Source organism: Stenella coeruleoalba (genome assembly GCF_951394435.1).
Source record: "Stenella coeruleoalba genome assembly, chromosome: 11".
NCBI classification, from domain to species: Eukaryota; Metazoa; Chordata; class Mammalia; order Artiodactyla; family Delphinidae; genus Stenella; species Stenella coeruleoalba.
Window position 1 is genome coordinate 87,502,237 of NC_137157.1, and position 20,947 is coordinate 87,523,183.

At 38.1% G+C, this 20,947-nt stretch overlaps 1 protein-coding gene across 1 annotated transcript in view; it reads right to left on the reverse strand.

The window, feature by feature from the left end:
* PIK3C2G (phosphatidylinositol-4-phosphate 3-kinase catalytic subunit type 2 gamma) overlaps positions 1 to 20,947 on the reverse strand; it is a 390,888-nt gene that overhangs the window by 118,960 nt on the left and 250,981 nt on the right. Inside the window, exon 25 of the mRNA XM_079938052.1 lies at positions 4,302 to 4,458. Coding sequence (XP_079794178.1) covers positions 4,302 to 4,458 — 157 coding nt within the window. The remainder of the gene's footprint in view (positions 1 to 4,301; positions 4,459 to 20,947) is intronic.

Here is a 20,947-nt window from a genome sequence, read left to right on the forward strand (position 1 = left end):
GAAGAGAATCAAGAGGTAAATAACCAGAAAGAGAGATAATAACACACTGCTGTTTTACATATATTTATTCACTGGTCTAATTGGTCCACATTGCTGCTTATCTCTGTTTCAACTTCTGTAAAAGCTTAAATCTAAGATTGTAAGATTAATCTGAATTAGTACCCTTCACTGCCAAAATTTCTTCATTAGCCTAAAAGTCATGCTTGAATAATTAAAACATAGGGAAATTTTTTGCAAACACTATATACCAGAAACCTTCAGCATCTGATTTTAATATTACTTTATAAGAAATTATTTAAATACTTGATTAAAATACCATATATCTACTTCTTTTAAATGAAATAACGTCATACAAACTCTTTAATGACTATTTAATACATTATGACTCACATGCTAGAAGTTTTCTTTTTAGGTAGGTAGAAACATTTATTAAACAAAAGATAAAAGCCCACCAATAGCTTTTAGAATCAATTTTTTTCCAAAAAGCTGTCCTTTCACATTATTTTAACATGCTTACTTGTCATTCAGCATAATTTTACTGTCACCTGAGAAAGGGTATGAAACGATATTTTTGCTTTTCTGCTTCGAGTTTATTTTTGAAACGTCTGTCACTGGTTGAAGTTGTTAGAATATGGTACTTACTCCTAGTATGCAGTTATTTATAGCATTTTAGACATTTAGAAATGTTGGATACCTCATCTGCCTGTGTACATGAATTTTACCTTTCTTATTAAATTAAAAATTTTAAGACCGACTGGGTCTCATACGTTAATGTATCCTCCACAGCTTCTGGCACATATTAAGTACTCAAGAGCTCATGGATTCATGAGTTAGACCCTGCTACAGCCCAAAAGGATATTAGAGTTGATAACCACTTGGATATTTATTATGAAATGGAGTCAAGGTCATGGACTCAGTCTTTGTAGGCTTTTACTCTTGTTATGAATGCAGATTATGAACTATAAACCATCTCATAATTGTAATATGACCTAATAGAATTGGGAGATAGAATGAAATTCTACCAATATGAATCACTGGCTGTTACTGGAAAGCCAACTTGAAGACTCTGGAGATGGGCAGGACCTTATATATTCAGTTTACATGTGAAGTGACCACAGTGTCTTTCTAAATGAAGGACTACATGTATACAGTATATTTAGAAATCCATATTTTTCAAGACAGAGAGGAAAGAAGTAAGGTGCGGATGTTGTTTGAAAACTGAAACAAGGAACAAAATCAAATCTTTACTGCAACAAGGTCAACATTTATTTAGCACTACCCAATAAAACTTCTCTGCTATGATGGAAATGTTTTATATCTGTGCTGTCCAATATGGTACCATGAGCCAGATGTGGCTATTGAGCACTTGAAATGTGGCTAGTGAGACTTAGAAGCTGAATTTTAAATTTTATTCAATGTTAATTAACTTAAATTTAAATAACCAAGTGATTCGGGGATACTGTATGGACAGTGCTGTTATAGGTTAACAAGGATCGAGTATAATAAATTAATTGGATTCTACTATGTGACAGGTACTGTGCTAAGTGTTTATATTAATTATCTAATAGGGTTATTATGAAATGTAAATCAGTTAATACACATAAAGCACTTAGCATAATGCTCATGCACAGGATTCACTATTAGGTCATTTATCAGTCCTACAAGGCAGATGCTATTACCTTCAGTTAATAGACGAGGAAACATGAGTCCTACTGGAGTTAAGTAACATACCTGAGGAATGTAGCTAGTATAATGCCAAGCTAGAATTCAAACCCAGGAAGGCCCTGCACCAAGTCTGTGCCCTTAACAGCATCTAGTAGAATTGTCATCTGAAGGCTCTAAACCAGTTATTTTTGATGACTTTATTGACTCCAAACACCATGCTGATTTAAAAAAGATGTATTTCTCTACTACAATTTGCTGCAATTACTAGTGTATGTATGTGTCCAAAGGAACCACCACATTTTTCTCCCAGTAGATATGTCTATTAGATCCTTCTCCTCTCACCCTGACTATCTGGTCTGTCCACTGGACAGTGGAAGGAAACATTAAAAACTCCCCTGTTGTATGGTCACATTATCTTTAATAAAGGAGGCAAGAATATACAATGGAGAAAAGACAGCCTATTCAATAAGTGGTGCTGGGAAAACTGGACAGCTACATGTAAAAGTATGAACTTAGAACACTCCCTAACACCATACACAAAAATAAACTCAAAATGGATTAAAGACCTAAATGTAAGGCCAGAAACTATCAAACTCTTGGAGGGAAACATAGGGAGAACACTCTATGACATAAATCACAGCAAGATCCTTATTGACCCACCTCCTACAGAAATGGAAATAAAAACAAAAATAAACAAATGGGACCTAATGAAACTTCAAAGCTTTTGCACAGCAAAGGAAACCATAAACAAGACCAAAAGACAACCCTCAGAATGGGAGAAAATATTTGCAAATGAAGCAACTGACAAAGGATTAATCTCCAAAATTTACAAGCAGCTCAATATCAAAAAAACAAACAACCCAATCCAAAAATGGGCAGAAGACCTAAATAGACACTTCTCCAAAGAAGATATACAGAGTGCCAACAAACACATGAAAGAATGCTCAACATCACTAATCATTAGAGAAATGCAAATCAAAGCTACAATGAGATATCATCTCACACCAGTCAGAATGGCCATCATCAAAAAATCTAGAAACAATAAACGCTGGAGAGGGTGTGGAGAAAAGGGAACACTCTTGCACTGTGGGTGGAAATGTAAATTGATACAGCCACTATGGAGAACAGTATGGAGGTTCCTTAAAAAACTAAAAATAGAACTACCATACGACCCAGCAATCCCACTACTGGGCATATACCCTTAGAAAACCAGAACTCACAAAGAGTCATGGGGCTTCCCTGGTGGCGCAGTGGTTGAGAGTCCACCTGCCGATGCAGGGGACACGGATTCGTGCCCCGGTCCGGGAAGATCCCACATGCCGCGGAGCGGCTGATCCCGTGAGCCATGGCCGCTGAGCCTGCGCGTCCGGAGCCTGTGCTCCGCAACGGGAGAGGCCACAGCAGTGAGAGGCCCACGTACCACAAAAAAAAAAAAAAAAAGAGTCGTGTACCAAAATGTTCATTGCAGCTCTATTTACAATAGCCAGGACATGGAAGCAACCTAAGTGTCCATCAACAGATGAATGGATAAAGAAGATGTAGCACATATATACAATGGAATATTACTCAGCCATAAAAAGAAACGAAATTGAGTTATTTGTAGTGAGGTGGATGGACCTAGAGTCTGTCATACAGAGTGAAGTAAGTCAGAAAGACAAAAACAAATACCATATGCTAACACATATATATGAAATCTAAGAAAAAAGAAAAAGAGTCATGAAGAACCTAGGGGCAAGACAGGAATAAAGACACAGACCTACTAGAGAATGGATTTGAGGATATGGGGAGGGGGAAGGGTAAGCTGTGACAAAGTGGCACGGACATATATACACTACCAAACGTAAAATAGATAGCTAGTGGGAAGCAGCCACATAGCACAGGGAGATCAGCTCGGTGCTTTGTGACCATCTAGAGGGGTGGGATAAGGAGGGTGGGAGGCAGGGAGACGCAAGAGGGAAGAGATATGGGAACATATGTATATGTATAACTGATTCACTTTGTTATAAAGCAGAAACTAACACACCATTGTACAGCAATTATACTCCAATAAAGATGCTAAAAAAAAAAAAAATTCCCCTGTTGGTCAACAGAGAGTACCCAGGACCATGACTCAGTAGACTCAATGTAGTAAATGTACCACCCTCGAGTCAAGTTGCTAGGAAGTCACCTTACATTTTTGGCTCTCAGTTTCTTAATCTGGAAAATAAGCAAGTGATCAAAGGCAGAGATTGGGAGGGAAACCAGGAAAAATCCTTGCTTGTTCTACATCATTGGGTTGCCATAATGTGAAAATGAGATAGTATTTTAAAAATACTTTTGAAAAAATTCTAAAGCACAGTACAATTGGTATAATATTCTAAATTACTGTCCTTGACCTTTAATCAAAGTATACTGAGATAACCCCTGAATACATCAATATTATTGTGAAGAGAAAGGTTTGAGACAATAACTGTGAACAAATGTTATGAATTATTAAGAAATGTATTTATAAGCTGTACCATGGTGCTTTTAGTTTGTTCATTCCATTCTGTTTTGAATAGCTCTTTGGGGAACTCCAAGCCATTAGGAAAGATAGACTACTGAAAGAGAGCCATAAAGGAAGCTTATTATTTCTGTTATTTCCCCAAGGGACTTACCATTTCTAGCAGGTTTAAGAGCAGGCGGCTGTGTCTTCTGACAATATTATAAGCTCGACAGCAAAGCTCCACAAAATCTTGGAAATGCTGTGGGTTTTTCCCACCCTCTGTAATAAAGTACTCCATCTCTGAAGTAAAAATAAAAGGGGCTCTGTCCCTATAAACCAAAAAACAACACCAACCATAAGCAGGAAGAGAAATGGTTTGAAGGGTTATATTAGGCAGTGACAACAACTTATTTCCATTTGAAATTTTTTGTTATATTCTAATGCATGAACCTCCTTCATTGTAGGACAGCTGGAGAAACTTGCTAACTGTAGACTTTGAATAATGTAGCTGAACTGCAACAGAGAAGGAAGGGTAAGTTATTTTACAAAGTTGACCTATATTGGCTTAAATAGTTAATTCCAAGTTATATTTGATGTGAATATTATTCATTAAAATTAATTTAAGGCCAAATTAATAATTAAGGTGATTTCACAGAAAGTATATTTATTGCTAAATTTTTAAATGATAGAACAGATCATTTATTTAACCTCATGGTTTTTTTTTTTTTTTTTTTTTTAAAAACCTTTCTTTTTCCCTTAGATGGTATGCTGACCCTTTAGGTAAAAAGTTTCAGGCAAAAGCTAAGATATAGTGGGCCAACATCAGTCCCGGGATCCCCCTTTTGGGCCCCACAGCCAGCCACCACTGGGACCCTGTCCTGCCCACCAGTGGGTTGGCAGCCTCCTCTTGAGCCAGAGCTGGACAGCCAACCAGATGGGGGCCAGCCCTGACTACCTGTGCACCCACAGTAGTCTGCCTCATCACAACAGAAGGGCCCACTCAGCCCACATAAAGGGCACCCCTAGAGCATACAGCTCTGCTGACCAGAGGGTAGTGTGCTGTTGGGCCCCATAGGACATCTCCTACATAAGGCCATTTCTGCAAGGTCAGGAAACATAACTGACTTGCCTAATACTTAGAAATAAACAGAGAATTAGGCAAAATGAGGAGACAAAGAAATATGTTCCAAAGAAGGAACAAAACCCCAGAAGAACTTTGGAAGTGGAGATAAGCAATCTATCCCATAAAGAGTTCAAGGTAGATTGTACAAATGCTCAACAAATTGGGGAGCATTATTTACAATAGCCCAGATATGGAAGCAACCTAAGTGTCTATCGATAGATGAATGGATAAAGAAGACGTGGTGTATATATAACGGAATATTATTCAACCATAAAAAGTAATGAAATCTTTCCATTTGCAACAACATGGATGGACCTAGAGGATATTATACTAAATGAAATGTATCAGACAGAGAGAGACATATATACCACATGGTTTCACTCACATGTAGCATTTAAAAAACAAAACAAACAAACATAGCAAAACAGAAACAGACTCAGAGAACAAAGTGGTGGTTGCCAGAGGGGAGGGAGGTGGGGGGATTAGTGAAATAGGTGAGGGAAATTAAGAGTTACAAACTTCCTGTTATAAAATAAATAACTCACAGGGATGTAATGTATAGCATAGAGAATACAGTCAATAATATTGTAATAATTCTGTATGGTGACAGATGGTAACTAGACTTATCATGCTGACCATTTTGTAATGTATAAAATATTGAATCACTATGTTCTACAGCTGAAACTAATTATGATGCTGTAAGTCAGTTATAGTTCAAAAAAAAAAGAAAAGCTAAGATATGTAATGACAGGTTCTTTCAGAAGGTAATCTGAAAAAACAGATGTTACCAACTTACTGTGATATGCTTAGTAAGGGAAAAAAGAGGTAACTATATTTCATTTCTGGAAAAACAGAAAAACAAAGGACCAGAAAGAAGGACCAGAAGATCCTGTTTTCCCTGTATTTGTCAGTTTTTTCTCATGTTATTTGAAACACGAAGAGACCTGAGATGAAGTGTTAGTGCTTCTAATAGCGAGAGCAGAGAGAAGGCTGCTCACCCGCTCTGTGATGAGGTCTCCCTAACTGAATAAGAGCAAGGATGAGACAGAGTTTCAATACTAATTTGGCTAAAGGTCAACTAGAACAGCAGTCCCCAACCTTTGTGGCACCAGGGACCAGTTTCAATGGAAGAGAATTTTTCCACGGACCGGGGTGGGGGTGTGTGGTGGTGGTGGGAGGGGATGGTTTTGGGATGATTCAAGTGCATTACATGTACTGTGCACTTTATTTCTATTATTATTACATTGTAATATATAATGAAATAATTATACAACTCACCATAATGCAGAATCAGTGGGAGCCCTGAGTTTGCTTTCACTTGCCACTCACTGATAGGGTTTTGATATGAGTCTGCAAGCAATTGATTGATTATGGTCTCTGTGCAGGCAAACCTGTCTGCTAATGATAATCTGTATTTGCAGCCACTCCCCAGCGCTAGCATCACTGCCTCAGCTCCACCTCAGATCATCAGGCATTAATTCTCATAAGAAGCAACCTAGATCCCTCGCATGCACAGTTCACAGTAGGGTTTGCCCTCCTATGAGAAACTAATGCCATCTCTGATCTGACAGGAGGCAGAGCTCAGGCGGTAATGAGAGCAAAATACAGATGAAGCTTTGCTCGCTCCCCCGTCGCTCACCTCCTGCTGTGCAGCCCGGTTCCTAACAGGCCACCGACTGGTACCGGTCTGTAGCCTGGGGGTGGGGACCCCTGATCTAGAAGCATTTGAAATGCGAATACAGTTTTGAGTAAAACGTTGTTAAAAACAAAGATTTTTTTTTTTACATCTTTATTGGAGTATAATTGCTTTACAATGGTGTGTTAGTTTTTGCTTTATAACAAAGTGATCAGTTATACATATACATATGTTCCCATACCTCTTCCTCCTTGCGTCTCCCTCCCTCCCACCCTCCGTATCCCACCCCTCTAGGTGGTCACAAAGCACCGAGTTGATCTCCCTGTGCTGTGCAGCTGCTTCCCACTAGCTATCTATTTTAGGTTTGGTAGTGTATATATGTCCATGCCACTCTCTCACTTTGTCACAGCTTACCCTTCCCCCTCCCCATATCCTTAAGTCCATTCTCTAGTAGGTCTGCGTCTTTATTCCCGTCTTGCCCCTAGGTTCTTCATGACCTTTTCTCTTTTTTCTTAGATTCCATATATATGTGTTAGCATACGGTATTTGTTTTTCTCTTTCTGACTTACTTCACTCTGTATGACAGACTCTAGGTCCATCCACCTCACTACAAATAACTCAATTTCGTTTCTTTTTATGGCTGAGTAATATTCCATTGTATATATGTGCCACATCTTCTTTATCCATTCATCTGATGATGGACACTTAGGTTGTTTCCATCTTCTGGCTATTGTAAATAGAGCTGCAATGAACTTTTGGTACATGACTCTTTTTGAATTATGGTTTTCTCAGGGTATATGCCCAGCAGTGGGATTGCTGGGTCATATGGTAGTTCTGTTTATAGTTTTTTAGGGAACCTCCATACTGTTCTCCATAGTGGCTGTACCAATTAACATTCCCACCAGCAGTGCAAGAGTGTTCCCTTTTCTCCACACCCTCTCCAGCATTTATTGTTTCTAGATTTTTTGATGATGGCCATTCTGACTGGTGTGAGATGATATCTCATTGCAGTTTTGATTTGCATTTCTCTAATGATTAATGATGTTGAGCATTCTTTCATGTGTTTGTTGGCACTCTGTATATCTTCTTTGGAGAAGTGTCTATTTAGGTCTTCTGCCCATTTTTGGATTGGTCTGTTTGTTTTTTTGTTATTGAGCTGCATGAGCTGCTTGTAAATTTTGGAGATTAATCCTTTGTCAGTTGCTTCATTTGCAAATATTTTCTCCCATTCTGAGGGTTGTCTTTTGGTCTGTTTATGGTTTCTTTTGCTGTGCAAAAGCTTTGAAGTTTCATTAGCTTTATTTTTGTTTTTATTTCCATTTCTCTAGGAGGTGGGTCAAAAAGGATCTTCCTGTGATTTACGTTATAGAGTGTTCTGCCTATGTTTTCCTCTAAGAGTTTGACAGTGCCTGGCCTTACATTTAGGTTTTTAATCCATTTTGAGCTTATTTTTGTGTATGGTGTTAGGGAGTGATCTAATCTCATACTTTTACATGTACCTGTCCAGTTTTCCCAACACCACTTATTGAAGAGGCTGTCCTTTCTCCACTGTATATTCCTGCCTCCTTTATCAAAGATAAGGTGACCATATGTGCATGGCTTTATCTCTGGGCCTTCTATCCTGTTCCATTGATCTATATTTCTGTTTTTGTGCCAGTACCATACTGCCTTGATTACTGTAGCTCTATAGTATAGTCTGAAGTCAGGGAGCCTGATTCCTCCAGCTCCATTTTTCGTTCTCAAGATTGCTTTGGCTATTCGGGGTCTTTTGTGTTTCCATACAAATTGTGAAATTTTTTGTCCTAGTTCTGTGAAAAATGCCAGTGGTAGTTTGAAAGGGATTGCATTGAATCTGTAGATTGCTTTGGGTAGTAGAGTCATTTTCACAATGTTGATTCTTTCAATCCGAGAACACGGTATATCTCTCCATCTATTTGTATCATCTTTAATTTCTTTCAGCAGTGTCTTATAATTTTCTGCATACAGATCTTTTGTCTCCTTAGGTAGGTTTATTCCTAGATATTTTATTCTTTTTGTTGCAATGGTAAATGGGAGTGTTTTCTTGATTTCACTTTCACATTTTTCATCATTAGTGTATAGGAATGCCAGAGATTTCTGTGCATTAATTTTGTATCCTGCTATTTTACCAAATTCATTGATTAGCTCTAGTAGTTTTCTGGTAGCATCTTTAGGATTCTTTAGTATCATGTGGTCTGCAAACAGTGACACCTTTATGTCTTCTTTTCCAATTTGGATTCCTTTTATTTCCTTTTTTTCTCTGATTGCTGTGGCTAAAACTTCCAAAACTATGTTGAATAAGAGTGGTGAGAGTGGGCAACCTTGTCTTGTTCCTGATCTTAGTGGAAATGCTTTCAGTTTTTCACCATTGAGGATGATGTTGGCTGTGGGTTTGTCATATATGACCTTTATTATGTTGAAGTAAGTTCCCTCTATGCTTACTTTCTGGAGGGTTTTATCATAAATGGGTGTTGAATTTTGTCGAAAGCTTTCTCTGCATCTATTGAGATGACCATATGATTTTTCTCCTTCAATTATTAATATGGTGTATCACATTGATTGATTTGCTTACATTGAAGAATCCTTGCATTCCTGGAATAAACCCCACCTGATCATGGTGTGTGATCCTCTTTATGTGCTGTTGGATTCTGTTTGCTAGTATTTTGTTGAGGATTTTTGCATCTATGTTCATCAGTGATATTGGCCTGTAGTTTTCTTTGTGACATCCTTGTCTGGTTTTGGTATCAGGGTGATGGTGGCTTTGTAGAATGAGTTTGGGAGTATTCCTCCCTCTGCTATATTTTGGAAGAGTTTGAGAAGGATAGGTGTTAGCTGTTCTCTAAATGTTTGATAGAATTCACCTGTGAAGCCATCGGGTCCTGGGCTTTTGTTTGTTGGAAGATTTTAAATCACAGTTTCAATTTCAATGCTTGTGATTGGTCTGTTCATATTTTCTATTTCTTCCTGATTCAGTCTTGGCAGGTTGTGCATTTCTAAGAATTTGTCCATTTCTTCTAGGTTGTCCATTTTATTGGCATAAAGTTGCTTGTAGTAATCTCTCATCTTTTGTATTTCTGCAGTGTCAGTTGTTACCTTCCCTTTTTCATTTCTAATTCTATTGATTTGAGTCTTCTCCCTTCTTTTCTTGATGAGTCTGGCTAATGGTTTATCAATTTTGTATATCTTCTCAAAGAACCAGCTTTTAGTTTTACTGATCTTTGCTATCGTTTCCTTCATTTCTTTTTCATTTATTTCTGATCTGATTTTTATGATTTCTCTCCGTCTGCTAACTCTGGGGTTTTTTTGTTCTTCTTTCTCTAATTGCTTTAGGTGCAAGGTTAGGTTGTTTATTCGAGATGTTTCCTGTTTCTTAAGTAGGATTGTATTGCTATAAACTTCCCTCTTAGAACTGCTTTTGCTGCATCCCATAGATTTTGGGTTGTCGTGTCTCCATTGTCATTTGTTTTTAGGTTTTTAAAATTTCCTCTTTGATTTCTTCAGTGATCACTTTGTCATTAAGTAGTGTATTGTTTAGCCTCCAGGTGTTTGTATTTTTTACAGATATTTTCCTGTAATTGATATCTAGTCTCATAGGGTTGTGTTTGGCAAAGATACATGATACAATTTCAATTTTCTTAAATTTACCAAGGCTTGATTTGTGACCCAAGATATGATCTATCCTGGAGAATATTCCATGAGCACTTGAGAAAAATGTGTATTCTCTTGTTTTTGGATGGAAGGTCCTATAAATATCAATTAAGTCCATCTTGTTTAATGTATCATTTAAAGCTGTGTTTCCTTATTTATTTTCATTTTGAATGATCTGTCCATTGGTGAAAGTAGGGTGTTAAAGTTCCCTACTATGATTGTGTTATTGTTGACTTCCCCTTTTATGGCTGTTAGTATTTGCCTTATGTATTGAGGAGCTCCTATGTTGGGTGCATAAATATTTCCAATTTTTATATCTTCTTCTTGGACTTTTTGCAGTGTCCTATAATTTTATAAGTATATATGACCCTGTTATTTCCCAAACAAACTACCTCTTCCTTTCCAATATTTATACCTTTTATTTCTTGTTCTTCTTCTCTCTTTCTCTTTTTTTTGCCTCATGGCACAGCTAAGACCATCAGCACAGTGCTGAACAGAAGTAGTGAGAGAGAGCATCCTTGCCTGGTTCCTGATCGCAGGGCAAGATGTTCAGTCTAGTCATTCAACTGAACATTTGATATGAGCTCTAGATTTTTTCCGGGTGCCCTTTACCACTTGAGAACATTCCCTTCTATTCCTGTTTGCTGATTGTTTATGTGAATATTTTGCCATGCACTGTTTCTACATCTAACTGAGATTTTTTTTCTCCTTTATTCTGTTAATGTGGTGAATTATACTGACTGATTTTCAAAGGTCAGCTAAGCTTAGATTGCTGGGAAAAAAGCCTCTCTGGGTTATGACCTGTTATTCTTTTTATATATTGCTGGATTCGTTTTGCTAATAGTTTCTTAGGGAGTTTTACATCTGTGTTCACAGAGGACAGTGCTCTGCAATTGTCCTTTTCTTGTTAGGTTCTTGTCTTATTTTAGCCTCACTGAATTAGGTAGTATTTCCTCCTCTATTCTCTGAAAAAGCATGTGTAAGAATGTCTGAAGTTTTCCCAGTGAGGGGTGCTCCTGGTGTCTTGTGGGTGGAGGTCCCACAAAAAGACCCGTCCTGCCCCAGCATCGACAGTGCTGTGCAGGCGGCAGACACTCCGCGAGGGGCGTGCAGCTCACATGCTTCCATGCCCATGTGGCCTCCACACAGTTACATGGCTGCTTCCCCACCTGCTCCTGGTCCAGCATCACCTGGGAGCCTGTCGGAAATGCCAGTTCTCAGGCTCACCAGCCCGGTTGACCGGAAACCCTGGAGAGCCAACCCTGCATGATGGGAGCACCAGACATGATGTAACTCAGAAGATGCAAGAGGAAGGGGAGCAGCAGGGGTTTCCAGCTAATTTCAACACTGCTCCAGAGCTGGGCACAGATCAGATGGAGGACCACGCTACTAGGTGAAAAGTGCCAGCCCTTCTCGATCCCCATTAGCCAGTCCATGGCTGCACGGGGACCGTCGCACCCGCCGCCCAACTCTCTCGGCCCTCAGCTCGTGGCGGCGGTGGCAGAGGCCGGAAGTCCATAAAGATTTTTGAATGAATTGAAGACATTTTAAAATTTGAGCCTAGGAGCCTAGATATAACTAAGTTCAGTTCAAGCAGTAACTGAGGAAAGTCAAGGATTATTGAGGAAGCCTCTGAATTTTTTTGGTTAATTTTATGTATATATGTGTATATATGTATATAGTTGTTTGTTTGTTTGTTTTTGGTCATGCCGTGGGGCTTGCAGGATCTCAGTTCCCTGACCAGGGACTGAACCTGGGCCTCAGCAGTGAAAGCCTGGAGTCCTAACTTAGGCCACCAGGGAACTACAAGGATAATTGTCTTCTTTACTGTTGCTATGCTTAGCTATTTTAATAAAAACATAGTAGTGAAACTGCACCTCAGATTGGGTCTTGAGCCCACTTGCTGGGACTCGAACTCAGCCTAAACCCAGATTGGGACTTGAACCCCCGAGGCCGGAACTTAAACCTGGCCAAAACCCTGATTGGGACTTGAACCCATGCAACCAGGACTCGAACCCGGCCAAAACCCAGTGTCTTCCAACTGAGATCACACAGCTGGTTTCAGTACTTAAGGAAGCTCAGATTCTTGATGTCTCATCACAGAAAAAAATTCAGTGAGAGACAAGTGATAGGTAAGAAGTGGATTTATTTAAAGAGAAACACACTCCACAGACAGAGCGTGGGCCATCTCAGAAGGTGAGAGTGGCACCAGGGTATGGGATTGTTAGTTTTTATAGGGGTGGGTAATTTCATAGGCTAATGAGTGGGAGGAGTATTCCAGCTATTTCAGGAATGGGCGGGGATTTCTAGGAATTGGGCCACCGCTCACTTTTTGATCCTTATGGTCAATCTTGGAACTGTCATGGCGCCTGTGGGTGTGTCATTTAGCTTGCTGATGTGTTACAATGAGCGTATACTGAGGTTCAAGGTCTAGTAGAAATCTACTTCTCTGCCATCTTGGACCCATTTGGTTCTAATCAGTTTATGTGATGTCCTTGGGCTATGTCATTCTTTCAAAGGTTGTGTCCTGCCCCCTTTCCTCCTGTTTCAGTAGAGCTGGAAATCTCACTAATTGAACTTAATTAACCAGACCTTTCAGAAGTATGTATATTCAAATCAGAAAGCCACAACTCAGGTATTTTGTAGCTCATCTGGGTCAGTGGAATCTAATTGCAGGCAAAGTATTTTGATGAAAATAAGTAAGCTACCTCTGTCTGGCTGTGGTTTTTAAATTTTATTGTGTGATCCATGCTACCACTAAATGTCTGGAGGAGAAGCTGATGTAATAATTTCCCCGCTTAGCTTTATATTCATTCATTCATTCAAGAAAATTTATTGAGCACCTAGACACTGAGAAATTTCTTAAGCATCAAGTCCAAATTTTAAAATTTTTGCTCAAAATCCTTTTATATTTGGCCTACATTGACTTATCTAGCCTGTATGCTATGAATTTACTTTACAGCCCTTTACTTTGGCCAAGCTGGGAGCACAGATGTTGAAAACATGAGATACAGCATGGGTTCTAATCCTGGACCTGCTGTATCTCAGTTTCCTCATCTCTGAAATGGACAAGCAATACCTAACCTAGCTCTTCAAATTGCTGTGAGGATTAACTAAGAACATATACACAAAGGCCTGACACAGAGAGGACTACACGCTTGTGAATGGCTATATGAGGTTCTATGCAGAGGGCACAGACTGCAGGCCTGCCAGCCAGGCTTCAAATCATGTTTTACCACTTAGTAGTTCTGCAACCCTCAGCAAGTTACTTATCCTCTGTGTGCCTCAATCTCTTCCTCTGTAAAATGGGGATAAGAGCACTCGACTACTGGGATTGCTGAGAGGATCAGATGAGTTAAAGCATGTAAAAGTACTTAGAACATAGCCTGGCACATAGTAAACACTCAATAAATTTTAAATACTCTAACTAGTCCCCAAACTAATAAAAATGTTCTAGAGCTGAACCTAGTCGAAGCTAAATCACCTTTTCTCTTCAAAAATGCCATCTGTAGAATCCCATCTTTCCTTCAAAGTTTAATTTACTCCCAGCTCTTCCATGTAACCTCTTTGGTTGCATAAGCCCTTAAGTGGACCTTTGAATTTGGCAGCATTTTTTACATATCACTCACCCACAGAGTCATCACTACTGCTAACATTTTAGTGAGTTTTAGCAATATCCTAGACTTCCATAATCAGAATAAAATCTTAATTTTGTATATAAAAGTTTTCCAATTCTTTTTTCTTACTCTCTATACTGTTGTATATTTGCTATGTTGAATGAAACTTTTGAAATAATTTTGAAAGAGCATAAATTTTACAACTTCCTGAAATTTTCTTTTCTAACTTAATAGATACGCTTTTCTTTTCAATAGAGAAAAGTATGTTTGATCAAAGTGATTTCTCTCGGAAAGTTTTTGTAGTTATGCTTAAGTTCATGTGATAACAATTTCCTTCTTCCACGGTAACCACCATTATAAATCAGATGAAGAAACATTATAGTAGAGAGTCAAATACACAAAGGAAACATATCCGTTAGAGAAAATATAAACTAATAATAATACTGAAGAACCCAAGTTTAGCTGTGTTTCAATTATTACCATAGTTTAAAATGCTGCATCTTTTCTGTATGATTTGCATGGCTCACTTCTGAGCAATTTTAAAAAATAACTCAGAATTAGACTAAAACTTTTCTAGAAATGGAAAGAAGCCTCACGTGTGAAACAGAATCCTATCCCATCCCTAGAGGCTGTAAGAGCTGCAGCTGGTACGTGATTTGTCAATCTACTCAAATGTGAACCTAATCCTAGGTTACAGAATTAGGGTACTGGAGCCTGTGTCTGAAGTTTAAGTAGGACTTATAAACCTGAGATATAAATTGGCTGTGGCAAGAGGGAAGATTGGAAACGATTTGGTCTCTTAGAACCTATACTGTGTTGCATTCTGAATAAAATGTTGAAAATCTCTCATTTATAGCTGTGCAAATAAACGAGAAATTTCTTGTTGTGACTATCCTACCTTTTTTTTTTGTTGTTTCCAGATAAGTGGTCTTACTATTACCTGCCTAAGTCCTAACTATTCATGCTTCTGTACATTTTACCTGTATAGTTCCCCACTTCTGGATATCTTTTCTATTTCTCTCTCTCTCACCTGATGTCGTCATACTAAGGGATCAGGATAAAAATTTTTTTCTTTTAAGGATTCTTCTTCTTTTTTTTTAATCCCAAAGGCTATGCATTTATTCCTTTCTAAATGGTATATAATTTCATTTTAGGACAAGTAAGTATGTGTTTGCATTAATGAATATATGAAATGACAAAATTATTGAAATGGAGAACAAATTAGTAGTTGCCAGGGGTTAAGGATAGAGGGGGATTGGGGGGTGAGAGGGAAGTGGGGTAACATGAAGCATCCTGGGGGTGATGAAGCTGTTCTGTATCTTGATGGTATCAATATTAATAAGCTGGTCATGATATTGTACTGTAATTTTATAAGATGTTACCATTGGGGGGAACTGGTAAAGGGCACATGGGATCTCTTTGTATTACATCTTAAAACTGCATGTGAATCTACAATTATCTCAAAACAAAATGTTTAATTAAAGATTGTATAAGACATCTGGAAATAAATATTGATAGAAGCCTTGGATGTAACTGATACCAGTTTGCTGGAGACAGTACAGTGAGAAGAGAAAAGGACTAAGATAAATCTTCAGGAATCTGACATCTAGTGGCTTGGTAGAAGGGAATCATCCTGCATTGAACACTGAGTAGGGGAGAAAAACTAGAGGGTGATGATGCATCATAGAAGGCAAGCAAAGAGGGTATTTTGAAGAAGAAATAGTCAACACTGTTGAAATCTGCTGCTAAATTAGGTAAAATGAGGAATAAATATTGTTGGGTTTAGCATTATGGTCATCATTGATTTTATCAAGTAATGAAGAATAAAGCCAGATTGAAGTGGTTATGGAATAGGAGGTAAGAAAAGGAGACCAGGAGTTTAGAACCTCCTTCAGGAAATTTGGGAAGGTGAGCAAAATGGCATAGAAATTAATTTTTTGGGGCAAGGTTAAACTGTGGAGCGATAAGCATATTTCACAGGATTATTTAAAAGAGAGATGAGGGAATTCCCTGGTGGTCCAGTGGTTAGGACTTGGAGCTTTCACTGCTGTGGCCCAGGTTCAATCCCTGGTCAGAGAACTAAGATCCCAAAAGCCACACAGTGTGGCTAATAAATAAATAAATAAATGGGAGAGGAACGCAAGGAAAAATGAATTATTGATAGCATAATGTATGTAAGAAGATGGGAGGGAAATGGTTCCAAAGCACAGATGGAGGTATTGGCTTTAGAAATGAAAGACTAATCTTCATCTATTATCACAAGAAAGAAGTTTATATGCAGATGTAAGTTTGTGAGTTTTGTACTGAGTACAAAAGCAGGCTCTGTTCTATTTCTTTTTATTTTTTCCCAAAAAAGTAGGAGGTGTGGTTGTCTGTCTAAAATAAATAGTAGTAGGGAGGGTGGGAGGGAGGGAGATGCAAGAGGGAAGAGATATGGGAACATATGTATATGTATAACTGATTCACTTTGTTATAAAGCAGAAACTAACACACCATAGTAAAGCAATTATACCCCAATAAAGATGTTAAAAAAAATAAAAAATAAAATAAGTAGTAGTAAATAATGGGTTGGAGAGATCTGAGGTTTACCCTGTGAGGATAAGTATTGTGGGATTGCTGGGCCATGAGGATGGCCCATTTGAAACTGAGGACAACATCTGCCCTGTTGTGTCAATGCTTTCTTGCAGTGCTAGGCTGCTCAGCACCACTAGCCCTCACAGTGGAGACTGCCCTATTCTGAAATACATTATTAAGGTAATAGACCAAGCATGCTAACTGTAATGGATGAGCTCTGAAATAGCAGAAGTGCTGTATCCTTAAAATGAGCATTATTTCATTTATTGAACTATTCCTTAAACAAATATATACATACTTGAAAAATGAATGATGTTTGATTTTAAAGTATCGAGCACATAAGCTATTTGAGGACATAATTATTCACAGAAGCAACTTCCTTATATGTGAATTATGCAGTCTAAATAGTACCACTGGGCTTCATCCCAACAGTTCAGGGTGGTCTTTGGCCATACTGAGTTCAACAAAACAGTCCCTGGCGAGCTGAAAACTGGAGTCACATCCCATGAGCATTTAACTTCTATTAGATTAATGATTCCTACTAGATGTATTTTTTTAATGTAAGAAAAAAATTAAAAGAGAGTGAGCAATTGTGCCTGATTCTTCAGTCATAAAAGAGCATATTGCCCATAGATGGGAGAGTGGCCCTGCTATCGTAACACCTGGTTTTAATGTTTGAATGCCTCCCATCATGCAACCATCTTGCAACACATTTGATTATAGTTGTTAAAGACGTGAATTTAATATATATCATGGCCATAAATGCGGATAACTATGTCATCTGGTACTAACTAAAGAAACAGCCATCTTTCCCAGTGCTGAAGAGGAAACAGTGTGTTGGAATTACTGAGAAATGGAATTACCAGATTCCTACATGGCACCTTCCCAAAGTGGACTATAACAATGTAGACTTTTGTCTTAGTTTGTGATTCGTAAATTAGAGAAAATAACAGTAGCTACTGCCAAGAGTTACTGTGAGGATTAATTAAGCTAATGTATATCAAGTATTGATAAGGCTTTAAAGGGTAATTTTGACTTTTCCTTTTAGAATCTGATCCCATATACTGGATGACACAGCACCACACTAAGGAGCACTGCTTTCTGCCACTCCCGGTGATATTTCACCACAATCTGAGAAAAGCTATGTGTTTCAGTATTGGTGATGTAGGCAGGGGATATGGAGAGAGGACTGGAAAGACAGAGAACTCAAGCAAGGATGCGTGATAGAATCTGTCTTCTGTGCTCTGTGAACATACTTATTTCTTCCTTTTATAGGATAGTTCATCTAATATTTACTCGAGCAACGGATAAAGCCTGTAAATGGACACATACAAATCGCCATTGAAAGTCTCGAGGGCTGAATATGTATTTGTACCCTGAACTGAAATGTGGGACTCAGTAATGAGGCACATTTTATGTTTATTATTGAAATTATTATTAATTTCATGAATTAAAAATGTTTTGTCCCCAGGAAATATCATAGTAACTTTAAAATATATTGTTTTAAAGATTTCTAAAAGCTGCAGACTCCCATCATAGTGAATGGTGACATTAGCATACAAATAAATGACTACAGAGTACATTGGGCAATGTTTAAGCCTACACTTTTCCTGATATCACAAATGACCTGCATTTCAGAGAGCACATTTTGCTGTCCAACTGAAAGAACACAAGTCTCTTGTCTCATATCCATGAGTTAATTGAGAAGGCAGTTTTGGAATCTCCATTGGATAGGATAGAACCTTGTATAATTAGACAACACAAGAAACCTCATATGTGCAATATAATAAGAACATAAGGGTGCATGTACTATTACAAAAAGAACACTTAACACCCTGTGAGAGCTCCAAGCTCTCAGCAATTATTAACTAAGGAGACCCTCACCAATAATCTCTTAAGTGTAAAACATGTTTTTTCCCTGGCCTAGCCTCTTTTATAAATACACTGTGGGTCCTAAGTTAGACTCTGGGAGGTCCCTGATCTTTAACTGCTTAATAACTTTAGATACTGACTCTGGAGTTCCTCCCAGGCTCAGGTACACTGTCTCTCTTATTTGAAGAGGGTAGTTAAAACAACTACCTCTTCACAAGGCCTACTTTCCTAAGTCTGATATTTTGGGTGTGAGTTTAGAGTAGATCAGGATTTTATGAGAATGGCAACGGAATGGTCAGCTCCTCCAAATTCCCATGTTTCCCCCTCCTTGAGTTCAAGGGAAAGTGCACAGTTATGCTTTGCATGGAATTCCAGTGTATGCTTGGATCAGAAATTAGTCTGGATATAGGGAAAAGATTATTAATGCTATAATGCTTGGGTGACAATGAATGGTAGTATCGCATTTTAAATACGATAAGGTTTTAAAATCAGGTTGAAGGTGTAAATCAAGAATAGCCCAAGTTAACTCTGAAAACATTTAAATCACTCTTAAAGTTACCATATGCATGATCAATATTTATGTATAAAGCTTGAAATGGACCTTTTATCTCTTACTAAGTTTAATATCAGGAGTGTCTCCCCCAGCACAGAAGCAGGTACTGTTTCTTCATTTGGGTACCAGAAGAAGTTCTAATACTAGGTTCATGTTTAGGAGATATCTGTAGTCTTTCTTCAAAAACTAGACTCAGACTCAGGGCTATGAGATGCTTATATTGACAGGCACATTGTACCTTAGACCAGCTAAGGAGTCAGCACTCATGTCTGCCATCTTAAGCATGCTTTGTTCTCATTGGGTGCAGGAAAGCAGCATCCTTACACTATTTAAATTGTTTTCTCTCTCCCCTTCCCTCTTTCCCTCTCTTTGTTCCCTTTGTGTCACAAACTTTTCTTCCTTTCTCAAGCATGCTTCACTCTTTTCATCTGAAAATCTGCAAGTCTCTTTTTGAAGAAAACTCATGGTTGGGTGGTTGGGTTTTTTAATTAGAGAAACTGTTTTTTTTTACTTATAATGGGAGGGAGGTAAATATAAAGGAAGTTACTCAAAAGAAAGCAGGTGATAAAGCATAATGGAATGATAAATTGAAGTAGAAGAGGGAAAAACAACAGCAAGAAGATGGGAATGACAAAATAAACTTCATTTCTTGAAATAGTGAGAGTGCTTTGGAAAATCCAAAGCCCTATTCAAATGCTAGGAGTAGTTTGCCTGAGATTGACTTTGTGACTGGAGAAGGCCTTTGTGAAAATTACCGTGTACAAAATTTTTTTTTCAGTTATTTCGCTGTGGTAAAATACATAAAACATAAAACGTACCATCTTAAACCATTGTTAAGTGTACAGTTCAGTGGTATTAAATATATTCATAATGCTGTGCAACCATCACCACCATTCACCTCCACAATTCTTTTCATCTCTTAACACTGAAATTCTATACTCATTAAACAATAATTCCCCATTCCCCCCTCCCCAAGGCTCCTGGTCACCGCCACCTTAGTTTCTGTATCTCTGTAGCTATGATTTGGACTACTCTAAGTACATCATGTAAGTGGAATCATACAGTCACTTGTCTTTTTGAGGCTGCCTTATTTTGTGTAATGTCCTTAGAATTCAACCATGCTGTGGCATGTGTCAGAATTATTCCTTTTAAGAATGAATAATAGTCTATGGTATGTATACTCCATATTCTGCTTATCCATTCATCCATTGATGAACATTTGGACTGCTTCCACATTTTAGTTATTGTGAATAATGCTGTTATAAACATGGTTGTACAAGTATCTCTTTGATACTCTGCTTTCAATTCCTTTGGGTATATTCCCAGAAGCAGAATTGCTGGATCATATGGTAATTCCATTTTTAATTTTTTGAGTAACAGCCACACTGTTTTCCACAGTAGCTGTACTATTTTATATTCCCACTGACATTGCACAGGGGTTCCAATTTCTCCACATCCTTGTCAAAACTTATTTTCTGTTTTTTGATACTAGCCATCCTAAATGGTTATGAGGTAGTATGCATCAAATTTTGAGTCTCATCCACCAGACTCCCACATGTAAAGTGACCAGCAGGTAAAACAATCCCTTGGTAAATTTCCAGTTAGAATAACAGAATATGGCAAATTCTTAATAATTTTATCTTCAGAAAAATTGCTGCTTCTCAGGTCAAGAAAAGTAAATTGTATGGCATTTTTGTAGTGATCCTTCAATTAACCAAAATTGAGCCTCTGCTAAATGTCAGGCACTAGCTAGGCACTTATACAAAGATGTTCTTAT